The 16847-nt window shown below is 39.3% G+C and overlaps 1 protein-coding gene across 8 annotated transcripts in view; it reads left to right on the plus strand.

Annotated features, from left to right (window-relative positions):
• TNRC6A (trinucleotide repeat containing adaptor 6A) overlaps positions 1-16847 on the plus strand; it is a 95771-nt gene that overhangs the window by 42744 nt on the left and 36180 nt on the right. For 7 of the 8 annotated variants that reach the window (XM_060031929.1, XM_069541408.1, XM_069541409.1 and 4 more), the window contains 2 exons: positions 4086-4469; positions 14246-16819. In XM_060031929.1, coding sequence (XP_059887912.1) covers positions 4086-4469; positions 14246-16819 — 2958 coding nt within the window. The remainder of the gene's footprint in view (positions 1-4085; positions 4470-14245; positions 16820-16847) is intronic. The other variant, XM_069541410.1, reaches the window with a different exon arrangement.

Consider the following 16847-nt stretch of genomic DNA (forward strand, 5'->3'; position numbering starts at 1 on the left):
GGTTCACTTTTAAAGTCATTGATTTCTACTTTTATTTTTACTGGTTCCTTCTTACTGCTTCCTTTAGTTTGATTTTTAACTTGAGTTGGTTGCTTCACGTTCATTCTCATTTGTTGAAAATAATTAAGTCTATGATACCTTAAAATTTATTATGTATATTGTTTTCACTATTTTTTTAAATATAATTCTACAGTTTTGGTATTTATTTCCTCTTCAACTCAAAATTTATTTAAATAAGGCAGTTGTATTTGCCTGTGTTTCTAGTGTGATGCCATTGTAATCCAGAAATACCATCTGTATTATTCCTACTTTTTGTAATTTATTGATGTTTTCTTTAGTGCTGGATGGTTTGTGTGTGCACTTCATGACTGTTTCTCAGGTACTTGTCAAAAAAGGTGTTACCTCATTTCAAGATACATGGTTTTGCTTTTTCTCAGTTTTTCTTTTCTGTCCCCACTTGGTTTACACGTTTTGATACTAAGATTTGGTATATAAAGGTTCTTAGTTGTTTATTTCTTTTTAGTTTGTTTCTTTTATCAGTATGCAAAATCTTTATAATGCTTTCTCTTTGAATTTTAAAAGTCTGATATTAATGTTGCTTTCATCTAAGTTTTGTTAGCATTTCTTGTTAGTATATCTGTCTGTACTTTTTTCCACCAATTTTCCTGTATTGTTTTGTTTCAGGAGTGATTTTTGATAAGTATATTCCTTAAGTTTGTTTTTTCTTTTCTTAACCCTGTTTAAGATCTTTTATTAACTAGTTAATTTAACCCACTCACATTTTTATTGATTACAGATATTTTGAGTTTTATGCTTGACATTTCATTTTGTATTTCATGTTAACCACAATTTAAAAGTAATTCTCTTTATTGCATTTTCTGTCTGTTGAATGGATCGTTTTGTCATTTTTCCCCCTTCCAATGGTTTAGATATTTACTGACATAATTAACCTAAATTTTAACTACACATATACAGCAGCGAAAATTATTCAGTATTTATATCTGTTACCCAGCAACTCCACCCTTACCCTGGCACACCTACGTGCACTGTTAGCTTCTCCTTTACTCTTTACTACTACATCCCATGTTTACATCTGAGATTTTACCTTAGATTATTTAGTTTAGTATTATAGTCAGTAGTTACGTGTCTTAATGTTTTTACTGGTGTCAGTGAAGTTTTCTGGCCCAAGAAACTAGTATCTCTTTCAGCCTTATTTTCCCCATGGCGCTTTATTGATAAGAAATACAGGAGTTCTTTGAATTTTTGAGGTAGGTGTGGGGTTGCTGGGTGACCGATGTAAATACTACTTCTGAGTTCCTAGTCACTTCTGAAGTAGTGTTAGGGTTCTTATACACGTCTTCATGTAGGTTATTCACAGTGCTTTCATGTAGGATATCTTCTAATTTCTTGAATGTATTAAACAACACTTTCCTGTTGCTGTCTCACATAAATAACATCTTGTTTGGGTATTAAATTGTTGTCACAATCTTTTCCCTTTAGTAATAAAGTGGCGGACAAACTTGTATTTTAGCAGTGGGTAACTGCACCACTTTAAGGTTACATTCAATTGCCAAATACCATACTGAGCCCAATACTAGGCATGTAAAAGCTGAGTTAGAGTTTTTATGTGCCTTATAATTTCAGTTACATACTTGATCTTCTTTTGGTTTCAGAGGTACTTCAGAATATTCTAGTTCCTTATTTTCCTCATGACAGAGGAATATACATTATTGTTACATTCTGGGAGCATAAAATTGTCTAGGAGACAGAATTTTCTACATAAAGTAATTAGACCTAGAATGCACTTGGCCCAAATTCTAATACGAGGCTTTTCGGTTTGCCTTCAAGAATGGAAGGAATTCCAAGCAATAGATGGAATGTTTGTGATTTTTCAATGTAATTCCTCCTGAAATACAATTTTTTTGTATTACTTTAGAAAAATCAAAATCAGATTTTAAAAAATAAGAGGTCAAGATCATATATTAAGAATAAAAAGTATCAGTATTAGTGATATAGACTAAATCCACCATTTCAGAGAAAGAAGACAATAGTGAGGCTAAACTGTTAAATGAAAGGTGGCTCTAGATCTGAGGGTTTGTAAGAGGAAGTTGGGTGCCTATTGGAAACAACCCATGTGACCAGCACTTTATTACAGAATCATATACATTTTAGGCATTTGATAAATATTTCTTTTATTTGGGCCACAGTAATACCTTTTGTTCACTGAGTGTTTACATTATTCTGGGTACTAGATCAAGACTGTCTATACCATATAGACAAGGAAAAAGACACGGAAATAGCGTAGCTAGTGAGTGGTGGGGTTGGAGCTCTTAACTCTCGAACAGTTTTCTCTGAGTGTCCTCACTGATCACATGGAGACGAATCACTTTATTTATCTGACAGTGGCATCTGTGAAGATGCATCAAAATCTCAAGAGAAACATTAAACTGCTACAAAAGTATAAAGTGGTATTATGCCGGTCATTAAAAAATAGGCACTCTACAGGCATACCTCAGAGATATTGTGGGTTCAGTTCCAGGCCACCGGAGTAAAGTGAATATATATTTTTATTTTAAAAACTAATAACTTAAAACTGCCACACACAAAATGATAAAGTGAATGTCACAATAAAGCGAGTCACAAATTTTTTTGTTTCCCAGTTCATGTAAAAGTTATGTTTGCACTATCCTGTAGTCTATTGTTTAATAGTATTATGTCTTAAAAAATGTACATACCTTAATTTAAAAATACTTTATTGCTAAAATATGCTAACCATTATCTGAGCCTTCTGTGGGTCATAATCTTTTTGCAGCGATAACATCAAAGGTCACCGATCATAGATCACCATAACTAATAATAATGAAAAAGTTTAAAACACGGCGAGAATTACCAAAATGTGAAACAGAGACACAGAGTGAGCAGGTGGTGTTGGAAAAAATGGCGCCGATAGACTTGCTCGATGCAGGGTTGCCACAGACCTTCCATTTAAAAAAAAAAAAAAAAAAAAACCCACCACCATATCTTCTAAGTGCAATAAAGCGAAGCACAATAAACCGGAGTATGCGTGTATAGCCTTGTGTTTGGTGCTCTGTAAACATTAATATATTTAACCTTAGGATAGCTCTGCAAGCAATAGGTGTTATCCCTCTTTTACAGAGGAGACCACAGGCTTGGGTTTTTACAACTTGTCCAAAGACACAAAGCTTACTAAAGGCAGAGCTGGGATTGAAACCTGGGTCCATCTGGCACCAAAAGTTCATATACCACGCTGCCTCCCTGTAGTTTTAGAGATGGGGTATGTTTTCACTGATTTAGAGCATTTCCCTCAGTTTATTTACTTATTTAATCTCCTTTAGGAGTCCAGAAATTCACTATAGTCTCTGATTGTTCATACAGTAGACAGATAGCTGTTTTTCAGACTTGCTTAAGACAGGGTATCCAAGTTATTTCTCCAATTTTGGTTAGTCTCATAGATTTCAGTCTGTGATCTTTGTATATACATCCCAGTTCTGAATTGGTCTTATTTGATTCAGGCTTTACATTTTAATAACAAAAAACAGTGTTAACTTTGCTGTTTTGTAAGGGAACTAGCAGGATTATTTTCTACCCTTACTCTGTGTTGTCTTTCAAAGATGAAAAATAGGGACCAAACACATTAAACATGAGGCAGATTAAGAACAGTTACTGGGGAATTGAGGATTCTTTCGGGATTACCAAAACTTGATTTGTCACCTTTGTTATTTTAGTTATTGTGAGTTCCAGAGTTGTATAAACAGTGCTTGTTCTCTAATTGGAGATAATATGGGAAGGAGATGGTGAGCATGAACTGTCATCCAGGACAGGGAATGCTGACTGGTGTCCATTCCCTTATCAGATAGGTAGTTAGCAGAAGTAAAATTTGATGCTTGGCAGTGATCCTTCTCAAGAAAACTGGAGCCCATGAATGAGGAAGGATATCCCTGCACACGTAAAGCTTCTGTTCCTTTAGGATTGTTTTTCTTAGTGCCTTTTTACTTAGATGGCTTGCAATGGAGGTGCACTTTACTGGCTAATCTTTTCCACCCCTTTTCTTTTGTTGGGATTAGTGCCAGAACAGATAAAGCCCAGTGTAAGCCAGCCTCAGCCTGCCAACTCTAATAACGGCACTTCCACAGCAACCAGCACTAATAATAATGCCAAGCGAGCCACAGCCAACAATCAGCAGCCGCCGCCGCAGCCGCCGCCACAGCCACAGCAGCCGCCGCAGCCGCAGCCACCACAGGCCTTGCCTCGGTATCCGCGCGAAGTTCCACCTCGATTTCGCCACCAGGAACATAAGCAGCTTCTAAAGAGGGGTCAGCATTTTCCTGTCATAGCAGCAAACCTGGGATCTGCTGTTAAAGTGTTAAGCAGCCAGTCAGAGAGCAGTGCTTTAACAAATCAACAGCCACAAAATAACGGAGAGGTGCAGATCAGCAAAACCCAGTCAGGTGAGAGAAGGCATTTCTTACGAGACTCCAACTGTCGTCATTAGCAGTGTAGCAAGTTTATAAACTCATGCCTGTTTGGTGATGTATTTGTATTCATCAGTATCTGTGTTGTAAAAATAAGAATTCTATACAGAAGTTATGAATGGGGAATCTGAAAATGTTTCCTGTAGGTTAACTAGAGCTCTCCCTCCAGATCTTACCCATTTTAATATACAGCTTATAGCTAAAATTGATTATAAGACTATAGCTAAAATTGAGCACCCCCCCCCACCAAGTCACGTGCTAAGCAACTGTGCACGTTATTGCATTTAATCCTCAACAACCCTGAGAGGTGTAAGCTGTTCTTATCTCCACTTTTCAGTGGAGGAAACTGAGGCACCAAGACAAAAATGGCTTGAGATCAGTTACCACGTGCCGTAAAGAGACTACCACCCATGAAAATTCTGTTCAGAGCACATGCATTTCAGTTATTGCCTCAGAACGGCTTTTCTCAGCTCAGTAATGATTGTGAGGCAGAAGATAAATCCAGTGTGTGATTACAGTTTTCTCAAAGCCCAGTTTGTTTTGATACGTTCTGACGACTGGTTTGTCCATTCACTCATTGAACTATTTTGACACTTTTACCACAAGTCATATAGAGAATTGAGGATAATCAAGGTTCCCACACATGAAAACAGTAGCAGACTGGTAATGAACAGAGTCTCTAGAGCCAGATGGACCTGGTTTTGAAGTCCTAGTTCCACCATATACCAGCATGTGTGACCTTGGCAGGTTACTTAATTGTTACATGTGTTCGAGTCTCGTTTGAGCAGCCTTTCCTAACTATCTCAGGTAGAATATTCACTTTCTACCTCTGTGCTCCCTTATATATACCAGGAACTACTCTACGTTGTAATATGGTATTTCACAGCTAATGAGTAGCAGAGCCTGCACTCACATCAAGATCTGTCTGACTCCAAAGCTATGTTCATAACAACCGTGCTTTGCTTTGGCAGCATATTGGTAGTGATAGGTAAGGAGGAAGAGGGCACAGATGTGATTTTTCGAGCATAGGTAATTAGAGAAGCGCATTATTGGAAAGGATGCAAACTTAAATTATCAGCCCAAGTTAATACTTACTTCTACTCCCCTACACACTTTCTTGCATAAGCTTGGCCAAATCACTTAACTTATCTGACTGTCGTTGCTAATCTGTAAAGTGTAGTACCCAATCTGTAAGGTTGCTTTGAGGATGGTATTATGTGACATGTTAAAGCAGCTAGTTTAGTGCCTAATATTTAGGCACTGCATGAATTATCTTCCCTGAAACTTTTACTGAAGGACCTGCACTTTTCAGGAGGAAGAGTCTGGTTTAGATATGTTAGATCTAATGCCAAGCAATTAATAATTTGGTTTGAAGTTCCTCTGGGAAGTCAGGTTGGAAGCAAAGCAGATGTACTGAGTCATCAGCATCATTGTGGTTAAAACCTAGGAGAGGTTATTTATACAACAAATGCTTGAGTACCTACTGCAAGCTAAGTAATAGTGGTATGATAATTAACAAACAGGAAAGTGGGATAGTAAATTTAGAAAATGTATGTTGAATATGCTTTTTCAATTTGGGAAATGAAAGAGCAAAGCCGTTTTTGAAATGGAAACAATGGGAGTATAAGAATCTTATTTCTCAAAAATTGGTATGGGTCAAGAAACCCAAAAGTGTTATGGGCATACATTCAGATGAAAAGAAAGCCTATGATGTGGGCATAGGAAGAAGTCTTCAAAAAAAGGCTGAGAAGGGAAAATATCCCACCTGTTTCTAAAACAACTTTACAAAGGTGGACTGCATTAATGTGGAGGTTACGATGGAAATAAGGAGGGTACAGCAATCTGCCTGAGGTTTAAAATTAAATCCCCACACAGCTAGAGAACACAGAGGATGAAGGCAAAGCATTCTGCAGAAGAACCAGACTTGTGCTTTTGTCTTGTTTTAAACATTTATGACTCCCCCTTTAACAGCATAGTCACGTATTTACCTTAAAATATTTTTGTAGGTGCTACTAGAAATGATAATAGAAACACTAGTCACATAATAGGGCATTGGGTGTCTGTGAATTAGGGAGGACTTCTTAGGTCTCTCCTGGCTCCTGAAGGGCTAATAATAATATAACAGCAATAATATTAATAATATAGTGACTAACCCTTATGGGGTGCTTATGACCCACACACTGTATTAACATGTTTAATTTTCATTTTGCAGATTAGAGAATAGCTTAGCAATCAATCAAGAGCAGCGTACTGGACGGTACAAACAGCATGAACAATAGCCCAGAAACCCCAAAATTGCATGTTGTGAATTACATGTAGTTCAGAAATGTGGGAACATAATCTTAACTGTTTTGTCTCTTTGTACTTGTGTTTGATTTTTTGGTTTCCTGAACAGAGATAGGTAATGGAATAGATTTGACATTTAAATTAATACATGCAATACATACATAGAAATTTACTTAAAAGTTTGCATGGTAAAGATGAGGAGTTCTGGATACACTTCCCTTGTCCTCACAGAATGCATTTCTCGTTTGTTCACTGCAGTCAAGGAAGAGGGGTAGTACCTAGATGACATTAGGTATTTTCTAAATTAGAGGTCACACAAACTAACTGCCTTCATAGGCTAGCAGGTAAGTGGAGTAAAGGATGAAAAGAAGTAATGGGAACTGTGGTAAATGTATTAATTTTGTACCCTGCCTGACTACCTTTACATTCTCATTTTAAGTTTTTAGAACCTGTGCTGGTCAAACCACACAATGCTGCAGGCTGAGCTGCCAGTTTGTGGCTGTGCCTCAAACACTTAGTGATGGTTTCAGTCATCACTGAAGGACCTCTCTTTTGCAGTTGATTTCTTAGAGCCTTAAGGTATCAGGCCTTGCTCCTCCCCCAAAAAAACCCTTGAATTGGGGGGCCTGAAGGCTGTGTGATAAAGGATTTGGGGGGACTTACACTTAACAGGGCTGGCAGCAGTATTGTTCTTAGGGGGCAGAGTGTTCCAACCCACATTTTTATCATCCAACTGACATGACACATGCAGAAAAGTTAAACAAATAGATTCAGATCCATCCGTTGTTAGTACATTATATATACATACATATGCAAACGTGTGCACAAATGTTCATTGCACTTCACCTTTAATACTTCCACAGGTAATTTCTTAAAAGAATAAGGATAGTCTTTTATACAACCATGATACCACAGTCACCGTTAAGCAGAAGAGGGATGTTTTCAGCAATATCCTGTGATACGTAGTTCATGTTCACATTTTTGCAGATGGTACCAAAAAGTCTTTGTTTATAGTGTGATATCATTTATATAAAATATAAAGCTTGCAAGACAACATATTTTGCTTATGAGTAAACTCAAATACAGCATTTTGTGTGGTTACCACTCAGTTACCTACTGTAGAAGAAAGGAGATGTAAACAAGAGAGGGGTACACAGGAGTTTTCTATTATATTAGTAGTATATACCTTAAGGTGAGGGGTGTGTGAGTGTTTTTTATATTACACTATAGATTTTCCTACGTTTCAATTTTTTTAAGAAACTTAAAGTTTCCAGAGATGTTTAAAGATTAAAATACTGTCCATCCAGCTGTGCTCGTCACTGTCTTTTCGGTGTAGTACACATCCTCGCTGTCCTGTAACTTCCACTTCTTGCTCTCAACTTGTCCCTTGGTCTGTAAACATATTCAAGTCTTTATAATCTTTAAAATAAATTCCTTTAAACTCCCATTCTCTTGGGGCTATTGTAGAATTTCTCTCTACCTTTAGAGTTCTTACAGAAATACTCTAGACCTGGAATCTCTGATACATCACTTCATTCCTCTGGAGTCTGGCTCCTGCTCACGTGACTAAAGTAGCTCTTACTAAGGGCACTGATCTTCTGTGTGCCAAATCCAGACTTTTTTTATTTTTAATTGTGGTTACAAAATAGACTTTTCCATTCTTACCTTAACCTGTATCTACATTTTTTATCATTGACCCCTTCCTTCTTTTTAAAGCTCTTTCATTCTTTCATTTTTCTTTGACCAGTTTTCAGATGTTACTCCCTCCCAAGGCTTTGTTTCATCTCTCTCCCCAGTTTTAGGTTCCATGTCTTCTGGATTTCTTCAGCTGATGTTGGGCCCTTCAAACTCAACATGTCCAGAATCGAACTCATTATCTTGCCACATGCCAGTTTCTCCTTCTGGATCCCATTGCTCAAAAGGTCGGCAACCCCATTCATCCAGTCACCCATCTAGAACTCTTAAAATCATGCTTAACTCTCCTTCTTCTTCATGTCTACAGGCCACTGGTTTATCATGCCCTGCTGATCTTAACTCCAGAACATCTCTCAGCTTTCCTCTCTCCTCTGCACTGCTGCCACCATTGACCTGGTTCAGACACTCACCACCTGGTCTAGAGCAACAACCCTATGAATGTCTTCTATAGCCGCCTCTCCACAGTCCCTACCCCAGAAACCAGTCATGATCCATACACTGCATTTGGTTGTGGTATTGCATTTGTCTTCTTTAACCTGCCATGCCCGTTCATTTACATGTTATCTATGGCTGCTTTCCAGCTACTATGGTAAGTAGTTGCCACAGAGGCCATCTGGCTGGCAAAACCTAAAATCTTTGCTAATTGGACCTTTACAGAAAACGTTTGCCAGCCCTTGGACTAGAGGCTAGAATAACTAAGGATACTTTTCTTTAAGTTTTTTTGGCTGCGTTGGGTCTTCGTTGCTGCACACAGGCTTTCTCTACTTGCGGTGAGCGGGGGCTACTCTTTACTGTGGTGTGCGGGCTTCTCATTGTGGTGGCTTCTCTTGTTGTGGAGTGCGGACTCTAGGCACGTGGGCTTCAGTAGGTGTGGCTCGCGGGCTCTAGAGCACAGGCTCAGTAGTTGTGGCGCACAGGTTTAGTTGCTCTGCGGCATGTGGGATCTTCCCGGACCAGGGCTCAAACCCATGTACCCTGCATCGGCAGGCGGATTCTTAACCACTGCGCCACCAGGGAAGTCCCTAAGGAAACATTTTTAACTTTCTCATTCAAGTACTGTTTGAAATTGTGCATCTAAGGTTTTCTCATATTCCCAATGATAACAGTTCCTACTTCCTGGAAATACTATAAAACCTAAATACTGTTAACTTCTGAAGGTCTTTATTTTTGGTGAGATTGGAAGTCTTTAAGGCAGAAAGCACATATTTAGCCATTTTGTTACATGATACATTTTTATTTAGGAAATTGTATGAGTTTTCCTGGATCTAACTTCTTCCTGAATGAATTATGCAATTCCCTTGAATTATCACCAGTCTTTGCTCTACCCCACGTATCTTCTTTCTGAATAGGTGCTACATAATGCACTGCTATGTCCTTTTTTTTTTCCTTTGGCCATGCCTCATGGCTTGCGGGATCTTAGTTCCCCAACCAGGAATTGAACCAGGGCCCTCAGCAGTGAAAGCGCAGAGTCCTAACCACTGGACCGCCAGGGAATTCCTTTTTTTTTTTTTTTTTTTTTAATATTCTTTTTGAGGTATGGTACTAGAGCTGCCCTCAGTCTTCCTAAGGCAATTTTGTATGAGAGCAGGATGCTGATGATATTTTGGACTTCAGATGTTCCTCAGTTAAGTTCAGTCTTCCAAATCTTAGTTTAAAATTTGTATTTTGCATTACACTCAGTAATACTGAACTGTCCCCTTTCCTGGAAAAGTGTAATTATCATCTTCTACTTAATGATGTTTCTATATGTTTGTCTTCCAGATCATTTGTAATGATGGCTTTTGGCTTCCTTATGTGTAAGGAAAATATATTATTTGACTTATTCCAATTCTGAAGTAGTCTCTGACTCTGAAATGTTTTAGTCATGATTGTTGAGGAGTCCTGCACTTTTTATAATTTTAGTCAGGCTAGTAATCTCCCCACCCCCACCCTGACTCCCTATCCCACTCCCCTACTCTTAGATTTTTATTTTTCTATCTAAGCTGCAGTGTTTTTTGTAACAAAAATGGCTTTGTGATCCAGCCTTGGTAAATGCAGCTTTTGAGATAGCCTTTTAATTTAGGTTTTTGGGAAAGTGTCAAGTAGGTTCCAGATTAAAAATGGAATTTTAGCTAATAATTACTGATGGCATCTCTTATTTTCCTAAAATGCATGGGAGTACACGGCAAAAGGCAAATTTAGAACATTACCACCTCCAAACTAGGTCATGACCAGATTGTGAGAGAAAGTTTCACTAACATTAAAGGTGATAGAATTGGTTTGCCAAGTGTATTCTGCGGTTCTCTGGGGCTTTTTGCTTTTGATGTATTTGGGCATTAAAAAAAAAAAAAAAACTTTAAGTAGTCCAATCTCTGTTTTTTTAATGGTTTCTTTCTTTGCTTTTATGTATAAAAAATTCTTATTCACAAGTAACTTCTTGGTTTCGTCTTAACACTGAATCATTTGGTATTGTTTTTGTTAGGTTGTCCATTTAAAAAAATCTTTATAAAGTATTGAATATTCCTTTTGCTGATTTAAAATGCTAACCGTTGACATATAACCTTAGATAATATACTTGGGGCTGTTTCTGGATTACTTTTTCTGTTCAATTGAAGTTCTTATGTACTCTGGTAGTACAGTGCTATTTAACTGTTACATGATAACAAGAGTTTGTTTAATCCTCTTATTTGTTTTACGTGAACTTTTAAATCACTTTAATCAAATTACAGACTCTTGTTAGTATTTTTTTATAATTGAATTAAACTTAAAAGGAACATTGTTATATATTCCTATTGAGGAACAAGTTTCTATACTTAATCAAGTTGTCTGCTATGGTCTGCAATAAAGTTTAATCATATATGACTTTTTAAAGTATTTATGTTAGCTTTATTCCAACTTCCTTTATAGTTTTTTATTTTTTGGCTGTGTTGGATCTTCATTACTGCGTGCGGGCTTTCTCTAGTTGCGGCGAGCGGGGCTACTCTTCGTTGTGGTGTGCGGATTTCTCATTGTGGTGGCCTCTCTTGTTGAGGATCACGGGCTCTAGGCGCACGGGCTTCAGTAGTTGCAGCATGCAGGCTCAGTAGTTGTGGCACGCGAGCCCTAGAGCACGCGGGCTTCAGTAGTTGCTGCACGTGAGCTCTAGTTGTGGCGCACGGGCTTAGTTGCTCCGTGGCATGTGGGATCTTCCGGGACCAGGGCTTGAACCTGTGTCCCCTGCATTGGCAGGCGGATTTTTAACCACTGCGCCACCAGGGAAGCCCCCCAACTTCCTTTATAGTTTTTGTGGCCATTACAATTAGGATCTTTTTTCATCCCATTTTGCTATAGTCCATGAGATGATGATGATGATGGCTTGATTGTTTTAGATTTGGAGAAAAGTGGATGGATTTGGGACTTCGTGATGTTTTGGTTTTGCTGTGCACAGGAGGGAATCAAGGATAAATGTTAGGTTTTAGGAAACTTACTGAGATGAGGAAAACTAGTAAAGAAGCAGGATTGTGTTTTCCTTTGGGAGGAGGCACCTGTAGGGGTATAATCTAGGAGCTGGCATCCTTTTTGAGATATCTAAATGGAGATTTAAAGTAAGCAATTTCGTATATGATTTCTAATTTTGTTCTTCTTGAGGGAGGCATGGTGGAATGACATGTGCTTTAGAGATAGGACTGAAAAATAATGAAAATCACTGATACACATTAATTAATGAAAATAATGGTCCTCATTTATTAAGTACCTAATCTGGATCAGATATGGTTCAAAGCACTTTTAATTATTAATCATTTAATCCTCACAACTGTATGAGATAGGTACTGTTACTATTCCCACTTTACAGATGAAGAAACTAAGGCACAGAAAGATTGAGGATCTCACCTGTGGTCACATAGCTGGTAAATGGCAGAGCGGCTTTTAAACCCAAGCAGGCTGGCTTCAGAGTTTTGCTCTTAATTACTACACCAAACTGCCCTTCATGGAGCACTTATTTGAAACCGGCACTGAGCCACATACTTGGCATATGACAGTAGGTTAACTAAACAACCAGGTAAAGAAGTACGTACGTACTGTTTGTATCCCCATTTTGCAGGTTTGGTCATACAGCTACTACATAGAGTCCAGACTTGAACCTGGGTATCTCTAGAGTTCCAGCCATGTTCTGAGCCACCTTGCTTTTTTACCTAATGATGAATCTTGCCTTTCTTACCTTATTTTCTACAACCTTTGAGCCTCGATTTCCTCATCTGTAAAGTGAAGGTGATGCCTGTGCTCTAGGGTTGTTTCAAGGATTCAGTGACAACATTGCACATAAAGCACGTGCTCCAGAGTGCCAAATGGTGTTGCTGACAGTGCAGGTGCTGGTCTGTAGATTTGCTTTTACCCAGTAAGACTGAGCGACATGTTAGTATCCTTTATTTCATGAGAAAAATCCTCCTCATAGGCACTGAAAGATGAAAAGCTTTACCTGGCAGCTTAAAACTGCCAAATGATTCTTAATCAGGGAGCAGAAGTCACAGTCACAGAACTTTATATCTATCTATATCTGTATATCTATATTTGGTGAATTATGTATACATTTCTGGTCTCTGTCTAGTCCTTTTTTTTGCTACTCTTTCTAGCTTATCACCTTTTGCTGCTTAACAATTGTGCTTTGAGAGAAAATGATGCAAGATGAACCTGATTTTCCATATTAGCAATACCCTTATAGTGAGTGACACTTAACTTTCTGGGCTTACAATGCCTGGTGGTTGGTTCATTGCATCTGGGACGTGACTTGAGCATATGTATTACTGAGAAACACTACATATGACTCTGATTACTACTGTAGTAGAGAACTACAATATGAGCAACCCGCTAGGGACAGTCTAAATGCAAACATCTTATGCAGGTTAATATTTCTGAGGATTTCCATCTACCAGATTCTTAAACTGAATGAGAGGAATGAATTTGGGAAAGCATTAGAAGCACTAAAACTGCCTGCCCTACATGCAGTACAATAACTAGATGATAACATCAGTACGTAGCAGTAAGTCTAAGACAGGATTATGTGACCAGTCATTAATGTCTTCAAATGTCAGCAGTTGATTTTTTAATCATAACTTTGATCTTCAGCATATCAACCATTTTTCTGTTGTCTTCTAATAAACATGGCTATTAAGACATTTTTATGAAGGAGAGTAGAACTAAAATTATTTTTACTTGCATGTAGTATTTTTCAGATTGAATATGAACACTAATGAAATGGAAATATAATGGAAAAGGCTTTATAATTCTTATAAACTTGTTGTAATACCCAAAACAGTTGTGAAAAAGCTATTTTAAAAAAGTGTGGATAGAAAAGGATTCCTAATATATTTCTAATACATTTTATCAAGTTTGGCCTGTTCACTTGTCTTTAACCGTTTATATCCCAGCCCCTTCTTTCCCATGTTGGGCCTCCAAGCCTGGGTTGCTCCATTATCCTAATCCATCATTACTACCTTGTCCTTCCTGACTCCAAATTCTTTACTTGCTGATATGTTAACAATTCACTCATTCAAATATTTATTGAGGAACTCTTATGTTCCAGGTACTGCTCTAGGCTCTTGGAATAACATCAATGAAGCAAGCAGCAAAATTCCCTGCCTATGTGGAATTAATTATTGGATATGGAAAATTGGTGGCTGAGATATAACGAATGCCTTTGTAATTGTACTGCCAAGTATTATAGCTTGTTGATGTTGAGGAGCCATGTACATTTATAATATATTCATCAGTTTTCCAAACATTTCATGCATTTTTGTGCTTCTTCTTTATTCTAGATATAAACCACAATACTTCAGGATCCCATTATGAAAATTCGCAGCGGGGACCTGTGTCTTCTACAAGTGACTCTAGCACAAACTGTAAGAATGCTGTTGTAAACGACTCGCCTGAAAAAGAAGCATGGCCCTCAGTCCCTGGCAGTGATCTAGAGTTGGCTTCAGAATGTGTGGATGCTGATTCTGCCTCCAGTTCTGAATCAGAGAGAAACATCACTATCATGGCTTCAGGGAGCACAGGTGGTGAAAATGATGGCCTTCGGAATAGCACTGGACTTGGATCCCAAAACAAGTTTGTGGTTGGTAGCAGCAGCAATAATGTGGGCCATGGAAGTAGTACTGGGCCGTGGGGTTTTTCCCATGGAGCCATAATAAGCACATGTCAGGTCTCTGTGGATGCTCCTGAAAGCAAATCAGAAAGTAGCAACAATAGAATGAATGCTTGGGGCACTGTAAGTTCTTCATCAAATGGAGGGTTAAATCCAAGCACTTTGAATTCAGCTAGCAACCATGGTGCCTGGCCAGTGTTAGAGAACAACGGACTTGCCCTAAAAGGGCCTGTAGGGAGTGGTAGTTCTGGCATCAATATTCAGTGCAGTACCTTAGGCCAGATGCCTAACAATCAGAGTATTAACTCTAAAGTGGGTGGTTCTTCTACCCATGGTACCTGGGGAAGCCTTCAGGAAACTTGTGAATCTGAAGTAAGTGGTACACAGAAGGTTTCATTCAGTGGTCAACCTCAAAATATTACCACTGAAATGACTGGACCAAATAACACTACTAACTTTGTGACCTCTAGTTTACCAAACTCCGGTTCAGTACAGAATAATGAGCTGCCTAGTAATACAGGGGCCTGGCGTGTGAGCACAATGAATCATCCTCAGATACAGGCTCCGTCGGTTGTAAATGGCACTTCCCTTTCTCACCTTAGCAATGGAGAGTCAAAAAGTGGAGGCTCTTATGGTACTACATGGGGTGCCTATGGTTCTAATTACTCTGGAGACAAATGTTCAAGCCCTAATGGCCAAGCTAATGGTGACACTGTGAATGCAACTCTAATGCAGCCTGGCATAAATGGGCCTATGGGCACTAACTTTCAAGTTAACACAAATAAAGGAGGAGGTGTGTGGGAGTCTGGGGCAGTGAATTCCCAGAGTGCATCATGGGGAAATGGTGCAAATTCTGGAGGAAGTCGAAGAGGTTGGGGAACTCCTGCACAAAACACTGGCACTAATACACCCAGCGTGGAATGGAGCAAACTGCCTAGCAATCAGCATTCCAGTGACAGTGCAAATGGCAATGGTAAGAAGTTTACAAACGGATGGAAATCTACTGAGGAAGAGGATCAGGGTTCTGCCACATCTCAGACAAATGAGCAAAACAGTGTGTGGGCCAAAACGGGAGGTACAGTGGAGAGTGAAGGTAGTACAGAAAGCACTGGACGCCTTGAGGAAAAAGTAACTGGGGAAAATCAGAGTAGAGATAGAAGAAAAATCGATCAGCACACATTACTCCAAAGCATTGTAAACAGAACTGACTTAGATCCACGTGTCCTATCCAACTCTGGTTGGGGACAGACTCCTATTAAGCAGAATACTGCCTGGGATACCGAAACATCACCTAGAGGGGAAAGAAAGACTGACAATGGGACAGAGGCCTGGGGAAGCTCTGCAACACAGACTTTTAACTCAGGGGCATGTACAGATAAGACTAGCCCTAGTAGTAATGATACCTCATCTGTATCGGGGTGGGGAGATCCCAAACCTACTCTGAGGTGGGGAGATTCCAAAGGCTCAAACTGCCAGGGGGGATGGGAAGATGATTCTGCTGCTACAGGAATGGCCAAGAGCAATCAGTGGGGGAATTGCAAAGAAGAGAAGTCTGCATGGAATGATTCGCAAAAGAACAAACAGGGATGGGGTGATGGACAAAAATCAAACCAAGGTTGGTCCGTTTCTGCCAGTGATAACTGGGGAGAAACTTCAAGGAGTAACCATTGGGGTGAGGCTAATAAGAAATCTAGCTCAGGAGGTAGTGACAGTGATAGGTCCGTTTCTGGTTGGAACGAACTTGGTAAAACTAGTTCTTTTACTTGGGGAAATAACATAAATCCAAATAATTCATCAGGATGGGATGAATCTTCTAAACCGAATCCTTCCCAGGGATGGGGAGATCCTCCAAAGTCTAATCAGTCTCTAGGTTGGGGAGATTCGTCAAAGCCAGTCAGTTCTCCGGACTGGAACAAGCAACAGGATGTCGGATCTTGGGGAATCCCATCAGCTACAGGCAAACCTCCTGGTACAGGCTGGCTGGGAGGACCTATACCAGCCCCAACAAAAGAAGAAGAGCCCACAGGCTGGGAGGAACCATCCCCAGAATCCATACGTCGCAAAATGGAGATCGATGATGGAACTTCAGCTTGGGGAGATCCAAGCAAATACAACTACAAAAATGTGAACATGTGGAACAAAAATGTCCCAAACGGCAGCAGCCGTTCAGACCAGCAAGCACAGGTACATCAGCTGCTGCCGTCTGCAAGTGCCATCTCAAACAAGGAGGCGAGCAGTGGCTCTGGTGAGTTTTTATTTTATGGGGTCTGTGT

This window comes from Delphinus delphis, chromosome 15, assembly GCF_949987515.2.
Source record: "Delphinus delphis chromosome 15, mDelDel1.2, whole genome shotgun sequence".
Classification (NCBI taxonomy): Eukaryota; Metazoa; Chordata; class Mammalia; order Artiodactyla; family Delphinidae; genus Delphinus; species Delphinus delphis.